The 20,562-nt window shown below is 37.7% G+C and overlaps 2 protein-coding genes across 11 annotated transcripts in view; one reads left to right on the forward strand and one right to left on the reverse strand.

Annotated features, from left to right (window-relative positions):
• LOC120624231 (receptor-type guanylate cyclase Gyc76C-like) overlaps positions 1-10,837 on the forward strand; it is a 35,329-nt gene extending 24,492 nt beyond the window's left edge. For 8 of the 10 annotated variants that reach the window (XM_039890658.1, XM_039890656.1, XM_039890657.1 and 5 more), the window contains 6 exons: positions 2,727-2,949; positions 3,857-4,001; positions 5,214-5,416; positions 6,095-6,230; positions 8,907-9,033; positions 9,426-9,969. In XM_039890658.1, the coding sequence (XP_039746592.1) occupies positions 2,727-2,949; positions 3,857-4,001; positions 5,214-5,416; positions 6,095-6,230; positions 8,907-9,033; positions 9,426-9,969 (1,378 nt within the window). Of the gene's footprint in view, positions 1-2,726; positions 2,950-3,856; positions 4,002-5,213; positions 5,417-6,094; positions 6,231-8,906; positions 9,034-9,425 lie in introns of all 10 variants that reach the window. The other 2 variants (XM_039890659.1, XM_039890666.1) reach the window with 2 other exon arrangements.
• Positions 10,793-20,562, reverse strand: part of LOC120624295 (guanylate cyclase 32E-like) — a 45,552-nt gene continuing 35,782 nt past the window's right edge. Inside the window, 8 exon segments of the mRNA XM_039890756.1 lie at positions 10,793-12,620; positions 13,539-13,647; positions 14,487-14,769; positions 16,647-16,745; positions 17,639-17,783; positions 18,194-18,292; positions 19,239-19,390; positions 20,277-20,389. Of these exon segments, the coding sequence (XP_039746690.1) occupies positions 12,465-12,620; positions 13,539-13,647; positions 14,487-14,769; positions 16,647-16,745; positions 17,639-17,783; positions 18,194-18,292; positions 19,239-19,390; positions 20,277-20,389 (1,156 nt within the window). The 3' untranslated portion in view covers positions 10,793-12,464.

A 20,562-nucleotide genomic window follows, 5' to 3' on the forward strand; every position in this document is an offset into this window, starting at 1 on the left:
AAATCTTAGAACTTTTTCACATTCTAAATAAGATATGTAATTCTTGAACATATTTCTGACTAAACGGTTGTCCGGTGTACAAGATTAATTTATCATATATACCACGACCTACCGCGTCGACTCGCCAGCATGCCAGTTGGTAATGAAAGGCTTTTAAATGCAAAAAGATTTTTCGAATCCCAACAACAACAAAAAACCTCTACACGACTATTATAGATAAAAAAGCAAGTTATTTAGGTTGTTATTGCTATTTTATCTTATTATTAGTGGATCAAGGAGAGAGAACTTTACAAAATGATCGAATAGTATTTACTTTTTCTTACTTCTACCCTACAACAAAATCTGTACTATTTCTAAACTTTGAAGTAGGTTTCTAGAAACTCTTAGGCTTAAGAGGATGTTAATAATTATGAAATAAAATCGCCTAGTAACTATTTATTTCGTGTATTCGGTGCTAGCGTAGTTCCAAATTTGTACTGTTAATGTCATTCGTTTCAAACGCACTTTCAGTACTCAAAATGCTTGCGTGGGGCAGTCTGCGATCTACTTTAATGGTTTCATTTAATAAATATTATGGGTGTTTGCATGTTACTTAATGGAGAATGCATATAATTATAAGCAAGGTGAATTTACCGTGACTAATGAAGGTACGTAACGTTGTTGTAATTAGTAAATGTAAGCACAGATACGGAAAACGCAAATACAACAAGCCACATCGCACTGGCTTACCGACATTGGTGTGCATACTGGTTTACATTCAGTCCACTCATCTCATTCCTGTAGAAAAAAATAGCATGAGTGGGAAATCTATGTTAAATAATCACATTTCGGCTGTTTATCAGGAAATATTAGTAGACACAACATCCGTGATATATTCTTTAGGATTCTGTAGCCTTAGTACAAAAGTTGAACACTTGGACGATGATATCGAGAACCGAAACACTGACCTCAGAGTGAAATAGACCTAATCCATCTGACTTCAGAGTCGAGTATTCCGTCCTACCGATTTTTATTTCACAACGTTTCCGCCCTTATGACGCTAGCTTATGAAGTATGGACTAATTTACGCTTTAAAACGTGGAGTATTAGGTCTATTTTACTCTGACTTTATGTTAGATGCTTGCACGTAATCTACTCTCGCGAGATGTGCAAGTACGTGCTCGAGTAACTTATATTATTTACGTGATCGCATACACATTAAAAATAAGATTTTTCTAAAAATCTAACAAAACTGTTACTTTTGATCTCAGGGACTTATGTATCTACATTATGTAATGTAATTGAGTCAGCATAAACTTTGTTGTGTAGTGGTAACTTCATGTAACGAAATTATGTTGATTTATCGTAAAAATCATCATCTCCTTCCCAGAATATGACATTCAAGTTTTTAAATAATATTGTTGGTCTTTAAGGTAACAAAACGTTTAAACGTAATTGTCAACACATTTCAGTCTCGTAACATTGTAATATCAAACACATTTGAATTGTTACATAATCATATAAATTTGTAAATAAACTAATATGCATTTTTATTTACGGTTTTGTCGACGTGAAGGGCAAAACTCGACATAATGATATTTTCTAACAGCTCGATTTGGTCTGATCATCGACACGGACTTGATGTAAAGCAGTACATGCTCATCGTGATGTTGTATCAAAAGGAAAAAAAAAATGTAATTATATTCACTTTGTTGTACTTGTGTTCTTTTCCAGATGTGGGGGTTGAATCCATTATAGAAATGTCGTGAAAATGTCTTGAGGTAATTAACTCTCTACTGGTGATTGTAGTTAATGCGGTTTGTCTTACGCTGTGGGGGCCGTTACATCGCTTACCATCTGAGATGTGATGCGGTTAACTAACAATAAATATTAGAGCTTGCTTTGGGTCTTGTGGTGGTTTAACATAGCGCAATTTGATCGGTGTTGGTTATAACATTGGCTTGTGCGATGCGATTTGAGTATATTAGTTTTTAGTTCTCATGGAGATCAACGAGAGTTATTAAAGTTGAATAAATGTAGAAAGCATGTTTTAATTATTCAGTTTTAACTTTATTTTTATATATTTTCTATTTAAATTATTCATTTATATGTATAATATGCAATTTTATTATAAGATAAAATCGAAAGTAATCTTTGCTTCTCATGTAGTATTTAGTTATCTCAAAAGGATACAGTATTTTATTGTAGAATTGTAATTGTAAAAAAAAAACTTTGAAATAATATCTAGCAATCAGTTTTTATTTGTAGCATGAGATTTTGAAGTATTTGTTCACTGTTATTTGTAAAATGAAGTTATTGAATTATAACAAAAGTCTTCCTTATTGTATATATACGTTAGTTTTGAAATACGCCCAAGAATATTTACTGTTTTATATTTTATTATGTCACACTTAAAATGAATATTAAAATGATTTTTATGTGAATGAAATAAGAATGCATTATGTGAATGAAAAAAGGTAATGAAATTATACTTTCTACAGAGTGAATATGATTTTTTTTCAGTCAGTCAGTCGCTTCTTACTTTTTGTACGAATAAAGTTGTTTTGAGGACAAAAGCGCTAGGAGGAATCCTCGCTCCGTTTGAGTTTGGAAAGGTGGCGCAAATGGTGCGAAGATACCTCTGAGTCTAGCCTTTTCAAATTAAAACTAAAGAACGTACCACGTTACCCTCAATTTTGGGGTCCACCTTAACGGATCAAGTGTATACAGGCAGATTATTGTTCTAGGTCAGTTGCTCGAAGGTTGACGACCGGGGAGGGTGTGGAGCCGGAATCGTTCGACTCTGTAACGATCTACTTCAGCGATATTGTTGGCTTCACGGCTATGTCCGCGGAAAGCACGCCGTTGCAAGTGGTCAACTTTCTTAACGATCTGTACACTGTCTTCGATAGGATAATAAGGGGCTATGACGTGTACAAAGTAGAGACTATCGGTGATGCATACATGGTGGTACGTATTAAGTATAAAGAGGTACAGTTGTTCGACGTCTTTAATTGATTTGGCGTGATTGCTGGGCCTAGTCGGCTTCGTAGAACTTTTGTGTAACATTGATCATCATATCATCCCATTACCTTCTGTATGTCGATACTTATTCTTTGATAATGAATAATTTGTTTTTAATAATCATTATGTCGGAATTACGTTATTCTGCTTTTGTATGGAGTCTTTTTATTATGAGTTTTTGGCAGGACAGGTCAGTTTGGTACTGAAAGTAAAGCATTAGAATGTGAGCTTTACGGTATGTATAAAAAACCTATCAATATTAATGTGCCAGTAATTACTAACGAGTTGAACACACATTCCTCACCTATCATACACATCACTTTTATCGAGAAACTCCTTTCTGACTGATTATTTCAAATAAAATGCATATAGAACGGGCAGCAGTTGAACCCCCGTTTCACAACAGACCCGGCCTGCAAATTAAACCACGAGTCTCGTACCTTTTGATGTCGGAATGATTAAATTGTATGTAATAAATAGCGACTGTTTTATCATCTTCATCAGCCCATTTTCGGCCCACTACTGGGCTCGGGTCTTCCCGCTGAATTAGAAGGTTTATGGCCGTAGTCAACCAAACCAACCTGCCAAAGCCCTGCAAAAGGCCTGGCCAACTTCGGATTGGTAGGATTCACCCCCCTCGAGAACATTATGGAGAACTCTCAGGCATGCAGGTTACTTTACGACGTTTTTCTTCATCGTTAAAGCCAGTGAAATTTTAAGTGGCTCAATTTAAAAACGTTATTGGCTATCACCACTTTTTACCGTTAACTTACTTCAAAACTTACATTTAGTGCATAATACACTTAAGTTTTTTAAATTATTCTAGTAATTTATTGTATTTTTCATATTTAAGGTATCCGGCCTACCAATAAGGAACAACGACAGGCACGTTGGCGAAATAGCGTCGATGGCGCTGGAACTGCTAAACGCTGTCAAGAGTCACAAAATATCTCACAGGCCTAATGAGATACTGAAACTAAGGATAGGAATTCACACAGGTACACTTATTTTAGTTCATCTACAACGTAATGAGCAACGCTTATGCTGTTGTCTGTATAAGTGTGTATTTGTTTGTAAAAAGTTTATTGAAATACAGCAGATTTTTTTAAAGAAATTCTATAATAAATAATTAATGCGGTGTTTTGCATACCACAAAAAAATGCGCTTAAAATACCTAGGACTCACAATCCAGTAAATTAGGTCCAATTTCGAAAAAGACATCTTCTCGTCCAAATTACCTCAATTCTTTAAGACCAAAGTCTTCGGTCTGGCCTAGTGATTATTAGGGCTCTGAAACGTGGTCGCTAAGTATGGGTCCCAAGGTCACTCGGCGGGCGATGGAGAGTTCTGTGTTTAGAGAATCTCTACGTCATCAAATCAGGAATGAGGAGATGCGTAGAAGAACCAGAGTTATCGATATAGTTCAAAGAGCCGCGAAGTTTAAGTGGCATTGGGCGGGGCACATTCCTCGGAGAACCGATCGACGTTAGGATGTGCTGGAATTGAGCTTTCCCATCGGTAATTGCGTCGTTGGTAGACGACGTGGACGGATGACAGCAAGCGAGTCGCAGGCATTCGCTGGACCCAAGCGGCACAAAGACCGTGGTATTTGGAACTCCCTACAAAATACATAATAATAGCAGTGGACGTCCATTTGTAGACATAAACGGCTATAGGTCGAATGGGAGCTGAAAGAATAATTTAATTTCTGCAAATTGTAAAAAATGTTTCTTCCTTTGTGCGTTTTCTTAATTTTATTAGTTTTGTCATTCCGTTCATCCACCTTTTAAAATACACTCTAGGTGTACACTTGGAAACTTGTGTTCAGGGAAAAAATGGGTAGAAAATTAGTATACTAATTGACGGTCTCCATCAAGGCTAGTATAGGCAGGAGATAAAACGTAAATCCCCTGACAAGGGATAAAAATAACAGAGAATAGAAGTTTACCCCCGTTTATTATTTGGATATTAGTTTCACACGTGCCCCCAATGCTCGGAGAGTTGATAAAGCTGTGGGAGATGATAAAATTTTGTCCTTTCCCCTGGGCCAAAAATGTCCCCTGCCAATGCTAGCCGTGCAGTTTGTATAGGGACTCGCATAAACACGTTTCCGAGTAGGCACCCTAGGGTGTTGAGTGTTGAGTGGGACTGGATTGACTCTTGTAATTAAGCCGGACTCTGACATAATGAACCTGTAATTTCATACACAGGGGCGGTGGTCGCGGGAGTGGTAGGTCTCACGATGCCGCGTTACTGTCTGTTCGGCGATACCGTGAACACCGCGTCACGAATGGAATCCAACGGGGAACCACTGCGGATCCATATTTCGCCTAGTTGTAAACAGGCGTTGGATAAGCTGGGCGGATACGTCGTTGAACCCCGAGGCACCATTCCGATCAAGGGAAAGGGCCAGGTATTGTTTTTTTTTTTTTCTGTTTTTAGTACGCTTACTAGTTGGAACTATATTATTTATTGATAACTATAACTGACACAAATGTATCAAAGCTAATATTAAACATTATACATGTAATTATAATAGTATAGTGTGCTGTAGTGGTATGTTATATATTACGAGGTATGTTCGAGATATTATACGATTCCTGAGTGTGTGTAAGGACACACACTCTAAGCTCCCTAGAAAAACTTAATTAAGTTGCTCAACAGAATGCCAACTTAACGTTACTAACGTTTGATGTTTTTTCTAAGATACCCTTCGCCGTTTTTTTTTAAATTACAAAATACTATGTAACTCTACACAGAACAGAGAGTAAGTAGTTGGCAATATTACCAAATTTAACGACTGCCTTTGGAGGTTTGTGTTAGGTTAGTTTACCATTCCTCCGTGCCTCGGAGAGCATGTTAAGCTGTTGCCAATCATTTTCAATAGAACTTGGTATTAAACACTACTTAACAACATACAATACGTTACCTAGCCCCGCTAACCATCATTGGAGCAACTTCCTAACGTAAAACTCTTACGAATCTATGAGAAGAAGCATATAGTAATAATTGAAGTAATAATAGTAATAATTGGAGTAATAGTAATAATGCATATAAGGCTGATGTTGATACAGAAAACAATATTTTTTAGCTTCAAACATATTGGCTGGTTGGTGCGACTGAGAAAGCGATACAAAAAAGGCCGGTAGAGGGAGAGGAGCGGCCACTATTCTGTCGGCCGCGACGAAGTCCCAGATTGACTGATTCCAGACATCCATCAATCTCAGGTATGCTGTTTGTACTATGGAATATTATTTGTGCTGTTTTCAAGCGTTACTTTGAAATTTGCAACGCATTTTATGGCTTTAGCATGCCTAATTAAACAAATCAAACATTGTTTTTTTATTTTTATATACTTATAGAAGGAATTTATAAGATACTATACTGCGGTCAACGAAAATATATAATTAACAATTCGAACAGTGACTGTGTACTATGGCTAAGTTAAGCATTAAATTAGTATAAGTCTGGCTTTGAACGAAAGTGAATGCTAGTCTATCTATTTAAGGTTGTTGAGTTAGACAACCTTTTTTGTTATCTTAGAACACACGCTAAGCTTGGCTTTAACTTTAGCTTCGCAGCTACTATTTGTACTTTTACTATTTTGTCTTTGACCACAGTTATGTTCCGAATACAAACATATACTTTCAAGAATACAAGATATAGTTAAATAAAAAAATAAATGTAAAATCGAAATGAGGCGACAGAATTTATGTATACATTTATTTCAACAATTTTATTGCTTACACACATACACAAAAGTTACATTGGATTATTAATCTTTTTTATATGTATCGCTCATTTGTTGCAACAAAGGTCTATCTCCAAATGACATAATGATATTATACAGTTTTGTTGCGTTAAATTTTGTATGACTGAAAAATTGCATTTATTTCTGGCTATCTTACATTACATTAGTTGAAAAGCTAACTCAAAATAAGGCCTTACAAAACGTTCCGGTACGATGTCGTGTAAAAACTGATAACTCGTACAGGTTAGCCCGCTACCATCTTAGGCCGCTCCGTTACTTACTAGTAGGTGAGATTGCAGTCAAGGGCCAACTTGTTGAGGAATAAAAAAAAAACACTCTGTTAAAGTGTGACAAAACACTGCGTAACTCCGATGCTTTATCACTTATATTTTTTGTATCCATAGAAGACCTCACTACAGCACGGCTAGAATGGGCAGGAGACAATTATCTCCCCGGGGAAAGGATAAAAATTTATCTTCTCCCACAGCTATATCAACTCTCAGAGCACAAGTGGAAATAATATCCATATAACATATGTGTATTAATAAACGGGGATAAACTTCTCCTATTCCATGTTCCAGTGATTTAGCACGTGGGCACGTTCATCATATCCCTTGTCAGAGGATATAATTTTTGTCTCCTGCTTGTGGTAGCCCTGCAGGGGTTCCATTTGAAAAAAAAATATTTTCACACACAATTTCAGAAAAAAAAAAAAAAAAAAAAATTTTTTTATTAGAATACCAAAAATCACTATGATTTTTGTTATAAAAGATCCTTGCAGCAAATCAGTGATGCATTACGTACGCTCTTCGCAAATATTTTGTTTGATGATATGACGATAACGTATCTCTTTTTTCTATGTGAATAATCAAAAGTAATTTTTAGCATGACATGTAGACTGAACATACTAACATGAATTATTTGCATGTTTTGTGTGCGTTTGAGTAACTTCTTGTCTGTTACAATGTGGAGTGCAGTTTCAGATTCGGTTGGGATAATTACTAAGGTATCCTACGTCACAAGTAGGTCCTGTTGCCTGGCAGAGATTGCTAAGGGTTGCCCCTTTTTATATTCTATAGTCTTCCCTGGCGCAGCGGTGAGCGCTGTTGTTTTAAGTTAGAGGTCCGCGGTTCGATTCCTGGCAGGGGCAATTTGGGAATTTATTATTTCCGAATTTTCTCTCGTCTGGTCTGGTGGGATTAGTTACCAGCCTACCGATAAGCGAAGCGAAGTCGGGCCGCTAAGCGATTTAGCGTTCCGGTACGATGTCACGTAGAAACCGATTAGGTTACGTTAAACATAATTGTCATATTATATGTCATAGGGAATATGACAATTATATTAAAAGCATACCCCTAATCGGTTTCTACGCGACATCGTACAGGTCAGCCGGATTGTCACTTACCACCAGGTAAGATTGCAGCCAAGGGCGAACTAGTAGTAGAATAAAAAAATTAAAAAAAAAAAAACTTTTATCTTAGCCTATCTATTATTTTTATTTCCTTTAAAAAAAGATCAATAAAGGCATAAATTAAATCAAATTGTAAACATAAAATTATTGACAAGTATAATTAGCCTCTCACAGTCAGGTAAATAGCTTTAGGCGTATCCTTAGCTTACTGGATAGTGTTGCGTATATGACTTCACTACATATTGTAACATATATAACTAGCCATCAATCAACTAATACTCTGATACAATATCGATGCGTCCACAACCGTAGTATGAAATCAATAGCACAATTTAAAGACACTTTGGAAACTGCTACAGTCGTATATTTCGAAATTGAGACGCAACACTTATGCAAGTAGCTGTAAATTATCTATGACAGAGCTCGTCCGGGGATGAATTACCGCCATGCTTATTTCTGCCGCCAATCAGCATTGGTACATGAGACTTGATACATTATTTGATAAAAACATCGTGTCACTTTTTGAGACGTTTTCTTTGGCTGCCGCGTGAAGTGTTGCTGTTTATAGGCTACGTCATATATATATATATATAGCTTGGTCCGTCAATTGTTACTATAAAAAAGTAACGGTTTTAAAAACGTATGGACGCATTTAGATTATGACGTAAGCGATGTTGTATCTAGTGTTAGTTGATGTCGATGCATATACCACCTCGTCAAATCGTGGTGTCGGTTGGGTAGAGCTGAAGAGCGAGGGCCGCTCGGGCAGCGGTAGCGGCGGTATCCGGCAGCGCCTTCACAGCGGTGCCTCACTGCCCGCGCCCGCATCGCCATTGGCCCGCCGCGCCCCGCATGTTACACACACCAGGTGATTGTTTTACCTTGTCTCAAATAAGTAGAAAATGTAGACAATAAATAAGATCAAAGGTATGATGGTGTCATTAAATTATATGGTTTTGTCGAATCGAATATCAGTCGAATTGTGTTTATCGTATTGTGTTTGTATGGTCGGAGGCTTCTGCCTTAGTTATCACCGACAAAGACGTACCACCAAGCGATCTAGCGTTCCGGTACAATTTCGCGTAGAAACTATAAGGGAAAAAATGTAATATAACTGCAAATCTAACACGACGAAAAAAGATGCCGTCTTGTTGTGAGAGGACTTTATTCCGGCTGTGGACTGCTTTAGGCTAGTCTTCATTCTATTTAAATTAGGACCCTTAACAGGTTCACTATAACAAATGCAATGTTTGCTATCAGACGTGCGCTGAGCTCGATTGCGTCGTCAACGGCGTGCGAGGGCATGGGCGGCGGCGTGGGCTCGTGCATGGGCGCAGGCATGGGCGAATGCGCGGGCGTGGGCGATGCGGAGTGTTGCGCGCTGCGGCCCGCGCGCTCGTTGGACACGCTGGGTGCGCGCGCTCGCCTACGTCGCCAGAACACGACGCGCTCGCTGGACGCGGACGTGGTCATCGCCACCGTCTCGTCCACGCTGTTCAACGGCACTGCGCTGTCACCGCCCGACGACCCGCCGCGCAACGACGAAGACAGCCCGCTGCTGCGCAAGGCGAGCCTCTGCAACAAGCTCGACCGCCCCAAGCGCAAAGTGCCCGACTCAGACTACATTGAGTTCTACAAGAAGTGGCGCTCGCTGGAGAACGTCGCGGACGCTAAGGGCGGCGCCAAGATGCCGCGGTTCGCGATCCGCTCGTGGTTGCTCGGCATCTTCGGCGGTAGCGCGCGTAGCACTTCGTCGTCGCTGCGCCGTGCACCGCACTTGCTCGACCGCGAGTCCGCTGTGTGAAGGCCCTGCGCCCGTGTGTTTTGCGATAACGTCGCTTAGCTAACAATACAGCGCAACTGAAATCACCAAGGCCTTCAGGACTCACAAAAAAACACTCATCATATCGTGCTTACTTAGTCTAACGGACCAACAATTAATAAATTGTACTTTATCAAGTTTATTTTTTCGTATTTTCGCAGATAAATGTGTTGATACATTGAAATTTACCATAATACCTATATTAAATTTCAATTTTGATTGAAACAGCATAGAAATAGGACTTTTACTGTAAAATTTGTGTTTTGTTATTTATGCTAAGTTATTGGTATTGCTGAGATTATACAGAAATCTAATCCATACTAATTTTATAAATGTAAAAGTGTGTGTGCTGTTTATTTGTTACGTTCATTTGTTAAGTTTGGCAGCTTGAATCCTGGAGACGGAGACATAGGACTTTTATCCCGGGCTAATAAAGCGTCCTATGGGATTCCTAATAATATTTATTTTGTCGTATATTTTAACTATTCTTGGCTGAACAAATCATAACATAAAGAGACTTTTAAATTTGGGAAATAACGGTTGGGCTACATACTACGATATATGCAGGCGCAGAAGCGGGCACTTCCATTAGGTAATAAACCCATCAATATTATAATATAAGAAAACCGTTTAATTACACACAGGCTCATTATATGACTTTTTCATGTAATGACAAGAGAGCGGTTTATTGTATCTCCTAAAAATTATGCTAGTTTGACTTACGCGGTATTGTAAGCTAAGCGTCGATATATGTATATGAAATGCTCTTGTAAATAATAAGTGTAAGTAAAACGATGTTACCGTCAATTGTGAAATAAGAGTTTAATGTTATTAAATAATTTCTATTGAACATGGTCTCTTAATAATACTGACATAGATCACATTAACGCTACTGAATTGTTAAACGTCTATAACGCGAATGATTACCATATCTAAGACTGCGTTATGAATCTTTTTCTTATTTATGCTTTGTCTTATTTAGGATTATAATTTTGACAGCTCACAGTAATTATAAGACCATGTATAAACGATAATGAATCTATTCGGTTATCGATTACTCTTTTCATATAACTAGGAATCGGTCGTATCATGGCAATGATGTTTGGTCAGACCATAATTTATACTTAAACCAAAACAAAATAAATTTCTTTGTTCATAAGATCAGTGCCATCTATAAGTTTTACATGCTACCCAACTGGCAGTAATAGTTAAATAATAGACAATAAGACATTATCTGTATTATAATTTCACCTGAAATAAAACACGAATTTTTGGGGACGAGAGCTGTTAAAATCATTATCCTAAATTAGACAAAGCTTTACTCAGTTAAATTTTACATAGCTACGCTATATTACTGGTAACTTTAACGTTTTTTATAAACAAGTGAAGACTCCACGAGAAAAATAATGTCACTTTTCTGTCATTTTAAACTGACTTTATTGCTATCTTTTCGGATTATTCATTCATAGAAAATAGAACGACATTATAACTGGACAAAGAATAGGTAATTAGTTGATTAAAAAAATATTAATATTTAAAAAAATATATGTTCATTTATCAGTAATTAAACATTTCTTGACATTCCTTCTTTTTCCTGCGAAGTCTTCTAGTATAATAGTACCCCTATTATACTATATATATTGCGCATACTGCAACGATATTTTAATGGTTATTTTGTTATTATAATATTATCATAAATAGACACATAAATTATATTCACATTCGTAATCCGGACGGGTATTGACTAGTGGATGTGGATGTAAATCATTTTGAGCCGGCCTCAAGTTTGAGAACTTATTTATTTCATCTGCTAAGAAAACTATTGCATTTTTCGTTTCGAACTCATCCGTATTATTTGACAAAAAAGCTTGTCTTTCACATCGGTGACTTGATTCGAAAATACAAATTGAGTAACGATTGGACGTTTGGATCCAAACCACGTTGAGCTAGGTTTGAGACATTCAGTGCCTTAAAAGAAATACTTTTCTTTATGGCTCTTTGTTTTGCAATAATTTTGCCAAACCTGAATACACGCTTCCACGCTCTGTCATTTCTAAGGTCTGATAAAGGTGCTGTCTGATAAAGTTTAAGACAACACAGCGACGTTATGCCACGTTTATTTGTAAGCCCATAAATGACTCAAAATACTTCAATGTTGGTCGGATACTTTTTGTTCAACTACGTCCGATTATTTATTATTGGTGCCACTTAGGTTTTACATAAATATCTTAACTAAACCACATTGAAACTAGAAACTTGACTTCTAGAAACAGTGTTATTCATTTCCATGTATGGAGCGTTGTGATAAGAACAGCACTACTATTGAATCTGTTAATTTAGTTTAAATTAAGAGATTCATCTAAAACATAATTGACACCATTACCTCTACTTTTTTAATTAACAGTATGTCAAAAGTTCGATAACTCGATAATGATTAAACCGCTCGTTTCGGTACATCCGCGGTGTAGTAAAATAAACTATGCATCGGCTAACAGCGGTATGCCGGCGGGATCATCGCAGTTAACTACAAGGCGGATGTCGCAACGCTGCTCGATTATAGGGCACGACACGCTGGCGTGATCCCTCAGCGTCGGCGCTTCCAACAACTCGGGCCTCTGAGCTTCACCGACTACCTGCAAACGAATCAATTGTTAAAACGTTTTGATTGATTAGAATCACTGACCTCTGTTTTTACCACTGACTTCTATTATTACCACTGATCTCATTTATTACCACTGGCATTATTATTACCACTGGCCTCTACCAATGATATCTATAATTATGACTAACCTCTATTATTACTACTGACCTCTATTTTTTGACCTCTGTTATAACTACTGCTCTCTATTAGTACCAGTGACCTCTTAATGTTATCATTGGCCTCTATTATTACCACTGCCCTGGGTTATTACCATTCACCTTTATTATTACCACCGATCTCTATTATTGTCACTCTACAGGTGGTTTTCACTTTGTTTTTGTTTCCATTCGATTGACGCCATAATGTAAGTTGTGAAGCTGTAATAAGAGTGTCCAAGAAACTAAAATTTTAATTACTAAAATCAATATTTTGCTGGTTCCAGAGACACTAATCGTGTTAATAAACATTAAGCGCTGCAGCCTCGTTGGACTAGTCTAACTAGGTCTAGGTTTAGACTAGTTAAGCAGATATAGGTTCATGGACAGCGGCCTTTTTATAGCATCGGTATCAGTACGTACCTAAGTATGAGTTTAAATTCTCGTAGGGCATTAAACGTCAGAGTAAAATGTACCTCATCTATCTGGTGTCTAAGACTAAGTTATCCAAAACACATCTTCATTTTGCGAGGACAGTTTGTAATAAAATAAAAGCAGGTAAAATACACGACTTTAAGATCTTTCTATAGAAAATAAGGTTCTCAATTTAATCTCTTAAGTCCTTGGTCTTTACCGTATACTCTATTTGTATAAATTATAAAAATAAACAATAATAACTTATTAAGCCTAATTTAGAAATACTGGTCCACAGAACTGCTCTACTTGTAAAAAATAAAAATTCTGGATTAACTTACTTCCATTAAGTATTCGTCGCTACGATGGTGTAAAACGCTATCTGTAAAAGATTCTAAATGATTGCCTGAGGCAAATCTAAGTTTCTTTGGAGATTCTAAACTGCAACATCTGTAACAGAAGTAAGAAAGCAATTGATGATTAAGAAGTACTGAAATTATTTCTTAAAGCAGTATTATTTTAATATTATTGATTTGTGTGTTTGAGAATTATTTCTTCATATGTAGGCATTGATAGTAACAATTGACGGGTCAAGCAGATGTCCCACCACATGGTAAGTGGAAAACCATTGCCTGCTGCTTAGCGGCAGAAATAAGCTTGGCGGTGGTAGACTTTGCTGGACAAGCATAATTTTAACATAATGCTGTTTTTAAGACACAAGAAAGAAAAAGCTGTAGTCTGCAAGAGTAATCTCGAACACGCTTTTGCGGTAAAGTAAGATTTTTGAAAGAAAATAGTAAACTCAATATTTTAATCACCCTGTGAAGCTCTGCGGGATATTGATTTTGTTTACAATTCATTTATTTTGATTCAATGTTGTCCGGCGACCATAATTTCTGTGAAAGAGAGTCGCAGGGATTCTATGAAGTGTGCTATTCATGTTTTGTATAGCACGTGTGCGAGTTGAAAGTGTCATTAATTCAAGTTTTTCATGCCTCGTCAGTTGCAAGTGTCTTTGAAATTTTATGACGGCCGTTTGGAACAGTGGGCAGCGACCCTGCTTTAGAATACCACATCTGGAAAATGCTTGTGTGATGAACATGTATGTTTTTTAGTGTCTGCCTGTATCTTATTTATGTATATAGCTACGCTTACTATAGAGCTATTGTCAGTATTGTCGTAAAGTGTGCATTGTGCGTGTTTCGCATATGAGATACAGGCGCCTTGCCAGTTTTGTTTTGTGTCCTATTTGCAAGTGTTCAGAAAGTTACTATGGTTTTAAGTCGTACCTGTGCAATCCTCCCATTTGGTTCTTCCAACTCCTGGTCTTCAGCGAGCTGCGTTGACCGCGGCGGTCCTGCTGCCGCTGGTCTGAATCAGCGGGCGGCAGGCCTTTGGCGTGAGCTCGTCTACGCGCCCGCGCCGCTGCCGCACTAGGTTCTTCCCCGCGTAACCACCACGTGACCTGGTCTCGTTTGCCTTTCATGGATACAATACCGCGCTCTTCTAATATATACCCGCCCAGTTGGTCGAGGAATGCCTTGCACGTACCACTACAGTGGATTTTTAATGCTGGAATTATAACCAAATGTTTTAACACGTTGGCTGCTTAAAACACAACGTTTGTGTTTTAAAACTACGTAACGCGTGTGCGGCTCGAACACGCTAGGCGTGTTAAAATAAATGTACCTACAAGGATGCGGCCGAACACGCTGGGCGTGTTTTTCCGGCGTTCTGCGAGTGCGGCAAACACAAACGCTGTGTTGTTTAAATATACTGTTAGAGCGGCCTTTACGCAACAAGTGTGTTATACGTTACCGCAAGTACCTGCGTTTTATTAAATACTAGTTAAACGTCAACGCAATCACGTTTTATTATATATTAGACAATATACCTACTTAAAATTCGTTGTTTTGTGAGTTATCTAATCATTATACATGAGTGTTTTTCTTAATAAGTCCCATGCCATCGAGAGAATCGACCATCACACGTATAACTAACAAGTTCATATAAAAAACATGTTTTCGACCAAATATTTGCAACAATAGTACCATATACCATCGATCACTAAATAATACCCACCTAGATAATTGCATTGTTTTAAAATATTTTGTAGTATATTTTTTAATATTTGTTCACCTGCACTATTTTCACTGGTATCGGTATCGTCGATAATTTATTTTATAAATATCGGTTTGCATTCCATTATACCGACAGAATTACAAAACGATGCATCCGCATCCTTATTTTTTCTTATCGTCTTGAATAAACCTTATCGGTGCGGCCAGCGGTACCAATAAACTACTCGGTAATGAGTTACTATTGTTTCGAATTTAAAAGTAAATTTAACAATGGTTCTGTATATTTACTGGAAGGATTATTATATTTAAAATGCATATTATTTTACAATTTGCTTCTTTGTCGGCAATCCGCATTCGTATGTAAGTAGGTATTTAATACTGTTTTTTTACTTATTTATTTATCATGATTCGTCAATGACATTCACAAGTTACACACAGGTTAACGTTGCCGCGATTTTGAATATAGTAAAATAGTGTACCTACCAGATGTAATATTTAAAGCTCTTTACAAAATAATTATTTATGAAAAAAAGAAAATCTGTGTTGACTACATTTAAGTTTTATTCTATTTTATCCAACAAAAAAAAAGAAATTGCTATTCAAATGCAACAAGTGTTGGGTTTTCATGTTATTCAATAAATAAATGAGAAAAAACGAGTGATGTAATAACACACCTGTTGCGTAAAGGCCGCATAGCTTTCGCGATAAGTTTACACACGCCAGGCGTGTGGGGCCGCATGCTCGTAGCGCCTGTTTCGAATACGCTTCACCAGTGCTGAAAACACGCCTAGCGTGTAATCCTGCCGCACTCGTGTACTGTATTTGTTAATGTTAGGCAGCAGTCAACGCGGGACGTAGATATAAGTAATTATTATACATTCTATTTGACAAGATGGCTCGTAATTCGGGTACTTAGTACCGATTTTGATCGTATAAATTAAACCAATTTTATATGACTTAAGGGTCTGATTGCGTTGCTCCCATGCTCATCCTAATATTACAAATGGAAAGTGTGTTGTGTGTGTGAAAGTGTGCTTGTTTGGTCGTTACCTATGTTCGGCTTAACCGCTGCACAAATCTCGATAAAATTTGGCACACAGATAGCTGATATTTTGGGGAGTGAATAAGCTACTAGCAAATTATTAGTTCCCGTGGTATTAAAGAAATATCAACATTTTTTTAAATTTTTTTTTAGAGACGAACGTTAACCATCGGGATTTAAAAAAAACCCCAATAGTTTGTTATAATATTATTAAAGTCTAATGATTGGTTATGGGTAACTTAGATTTCTATTTATTTTCTTTAATTATAAAATTGTTACAAAAGCCTGCGGCACCATGATATATTGCAGCGGTAACAAATACTCACGCACTCCTGTAGATTCGAAACGACTGGCAGTGTTGACGGTGTCGCCGAACAAGCAATACCTAGGCATTTTCAATCCCACGACACCAGCACAGACTGGACCTATTAAAATGAATTTTATTTGAAAATAAAAAAAAGCGTTTGTTACGTACGTTACATCTTCTCTTAAAACGTGTACGACGTACATGTTTTAGATAAGATCAGCTTATAATGTCCTGATCTGCAATTTGATCTTACGCCTGATGGAAAAGGCTTATGTCATGATGAGCTTAAGAGCGTGGCGGGCAACATTGAGTCTGCAAACTGAATATTGCATCGTCGCCTATGAGTTTTCTAGTACGACTGAACGAGTGTATTCAGCATCCATAAGCATCAAACTAGGTAGGTATTCAATGCCTGCAGTCTGTACGATGCACGATTCATGAAATAAATCATAAATTTTTGGACTTTTTCACACTTATCTAAGAAGACAATTATCTAAGAAGATGCTTATTGCGTTTCCATATTAATGCACCTTATCATTCATATCATCTATCCTACCTAAGGGATACCTAAAGGCCAGCGCAAAACAGAAATGATAGACCAGATTTTTCCACAGCTGGCATGCCGAGGGCCAGAGCACACCGGAGACGGCCCGGCAAGGGATTTGGCCGCAATGTCAGCTAATTACGCGTACCTACATCCTTGAACGCACTGCCTCGCCCTGCAATTGCCTGTGAGCGAACACTGCACCGTTGCGTCCCTCAGCATGCTTACGTATGCCTTCACGTTCCCTCGCTTGCGATCGCACGCTGCGGAGGGAAATCCCTATTGAAGCCTTGAGCTCGATCTCTATACATTAGAATCTGTATCTTGTCACAACGAGTTAGGTATACATTGACATTGAGTCTGGTAAAGTTAAAAAAAAAATCTGAGCTGCCGTCCCCTTTGTATTTTGGCCTTCAGTTGTAGTTTCGATTATCATGAAGTAAGAAGTTAAGTTTAAGTTGGTTTACCGGAGTGTATCCCGACACGTAGCAGCATACGATGTTCGGGCCGGTGTCTAACGCGGAAAGCCCGTGTTGCGGACAGCAATGCGAGCGCCATCGACGCCACTTCGCCCGCGTGAAGGATTCCATTGCGGATGGGCAGACCAGAAACCTGCAAGACAAAGGACGCCATTATGAATGATTTCGCACAGGTCATATGATTTTAATATTGGAAAGAATAACAAAGAACAAGAAAAGAACCTTATCGAATTTCCGACCCCAGAGTAACAGAATAAGTACAAGGAGGAAAGTCCTAGAGGAAGCTTCTAAACATGTTCAGTCACATAAAACTCCCAATAAAAAATAGCTACTAGCTATAGGTAGTGGTTAAGATATTACGATGTAAAAGTACTGCATATACCTACAGTCTACAGAATTACCCAACAACATTTATATGGTCATCAATCATGTTCACACATTTTTGAAAATAAAAGCGTCGTGTCATCTACATATTAGGGAAGAAGCCTTTTATGTAGCTGACTTGTATTTTTCTGAGAAAGGGGTCGTACATTGAATACTTACCACCATATAAGCGTCGCCTATCGTTTCTACCTTGTAGACATCAAAACTTTCTAATATCGAATCGAAGCACGTGTAGAGATCATTGAGAAAATCCACCACCTGCAATTTGTATTACTGATATAAAAACGCAGGCAAAAAAAAAAATGTCTACTTACCTATTTGGAAGAAAAACTTGTAGGTAGGCTTCTTCCAAATAAACAATAAAGTAGGTACCTACATAATTAATTCTTTATACGTATATTGGTTTGACGTGGCTAGTGAGTCTGCTATATAAGTTGTTTCAATGTAATTTTTTTTGGTACGTAGCCGGCGTCAATACCACGTTCCGTCGGTATGATAGATGTGGCTCGAAATCAGTTGAAGAACCTTGCCCATCGTCATCCCATTACCGACATACTACAGGGCACGGGTCTCCTCTCAGAATCAGCAGGGTTCAGGCCGTAGTCGCGGCCAAGTACAAATTGGAGACTTCGTACACCGCGTTGAGGACTTTATGAAGAATCTCAGGCATGCAGGTTTCCTCGCGATGTTTTCCCTCACCGTTAAAGCAAGTGACATTTAAATTACATAAATAAGAAACGCACATTACTACGAAAAGTCAGTGGTGCGTGCTAATCGAACTCTGTCTCCACGAAAGGAAAGCTGAAGCCTTACTTACTTGGCTAACCTTGCCCATACCTCATAATATCAACCATTACTGGCCCAATACATGGCACGGTTCTCCACCCACAAAGAGAAGGGTTCTTAGTCCACCACGCTGGGCCAGTGCGCTTCGGAGCACTCCACAACCCTTTAAAAAAATTATGGAGAATTCTCAGGCATGCAGGTTTCCTCGCGATGTTTCCCTTTGCCGTTGAAGCAAGTGATATTTTTTATGCTTAAAACGCACATAACTAGAGATACATAAGTTAGAGGTGCGTGCTGTGATTCGAACCCGGCTCCCGAAAATAAAGCCGAAGTCAATAAGCAATCACCGCTTCATTGGCATCTGCCCAAACCTACCTACTATTAATCTACATTATTGTAAGTATTTATGAGAATTGACCTGCAGAGGTGTGCTCTCCGCAGACATGGCGGTAAAGCCGACGATATCGCTGAAGTATATCGTGACAGAGTCGTAACTTTCGGGCAGCACGCGTCGCCCACGCTTCAATTGTTCAGCCACGGGTGCCGGCAGCATTTCTTCCAATAATGCCTCTAAAAATATTCACAATTTAAAATTTTGAAAAAAAGGGCTTTTTTTTACCTGTAAAAGTTACAGTCTAGCCATATTTTGTTATTAAGATTCGAGTAGTATTTCAAAAATTCTGCAAAATCAATAAATAGGTAAATCTATACAAATAAGACTGGTTCGACAGTCGTGACATTCACAAAATATTGAGTACCTAACAGTTATCTATCATTATTAACCGTTGGTCAGTAGACCAGACAAATATTCAAATCTAGTGTTCGGATCGTGACCGAAAGTTTAAGTTAGGCCAGTCCGGAATGAAACGAGGAAGTGTGACATGGTTTTGCATTTGAATAATGCCATAAATATGCTAATATTTATCGCGAGCTTTCGGTTATAACTTTTTATTACGAAGGAAACCTACCTAACGAATAGCGAGAATTTTGCGTGCTTGACAGAAAATATAGTAGGTACCTAATGTAATCTAAAAGATTTAAATTACGATGACAGTGGACCAAAAATAAAGTATTAGTTATTTTTTTCTTGGTTAAGCTTCCGTATTAAGAAACTTGTCTCCATCTCCATGCAGAACTTGTGTAGGTACAGTCGGCAACATTAAATTATCCAATTATTTGTATTAGAATGTACCTATTCGTTCAAAATATACCTACGTATTTAGGGTCAACTTTCTGGAATAAAGCTTCGATTAGATTAATACCGAAATAACTAACCGAATTTACTAGCAACTACTATTTTGAACAGTAGATATGTAGCGATCTAAACAGATGGACCTTTAAGATTATTAAATCTTACATTGCATATAAGTACCCACCTACTAATATAAAATGTTGATTGAATCCCTACTGTAATCCTTTTCCTATGATCTAGATATATTATACTAAATGTACTCACCTGTTTTTTTCTTTTCTTCTTGTAACTGATCAGTCCGCTCATCTACTAAAGCTTCCAAATTGTTTGCATATTTTTCCATCATCGCTATCATATTATCAAAAATATTTGGTTTCCTGAAATTATAAGAACTTATAAAATATCAGGTTGAATTCGTAAGTAGTTGCCACCTTGCCGATAAATATCATCATAAATACGTATCCAATGCTTTAAGTATTTTGCATAGGTACCTATGCCTTTTATTTAGAAGCAAACTCTCACAGTTTGTCGTCGGTCTGCGATGACCTTA

Source organism: Pararge aegeria, chromosome 6, assembly GCF_905163445.1.
Source record: "Pararge aegeria chromosome 6, ilParAegt1.1, whole genome shotgun sequence".
NCBI classification, from domain to species: domain Eukaryota; kingdom Metazoa; phylum Arthropoda; class Insecta; order Lepidoptera; family Nymphalidae; genus Pararge; species Pararge aegeria.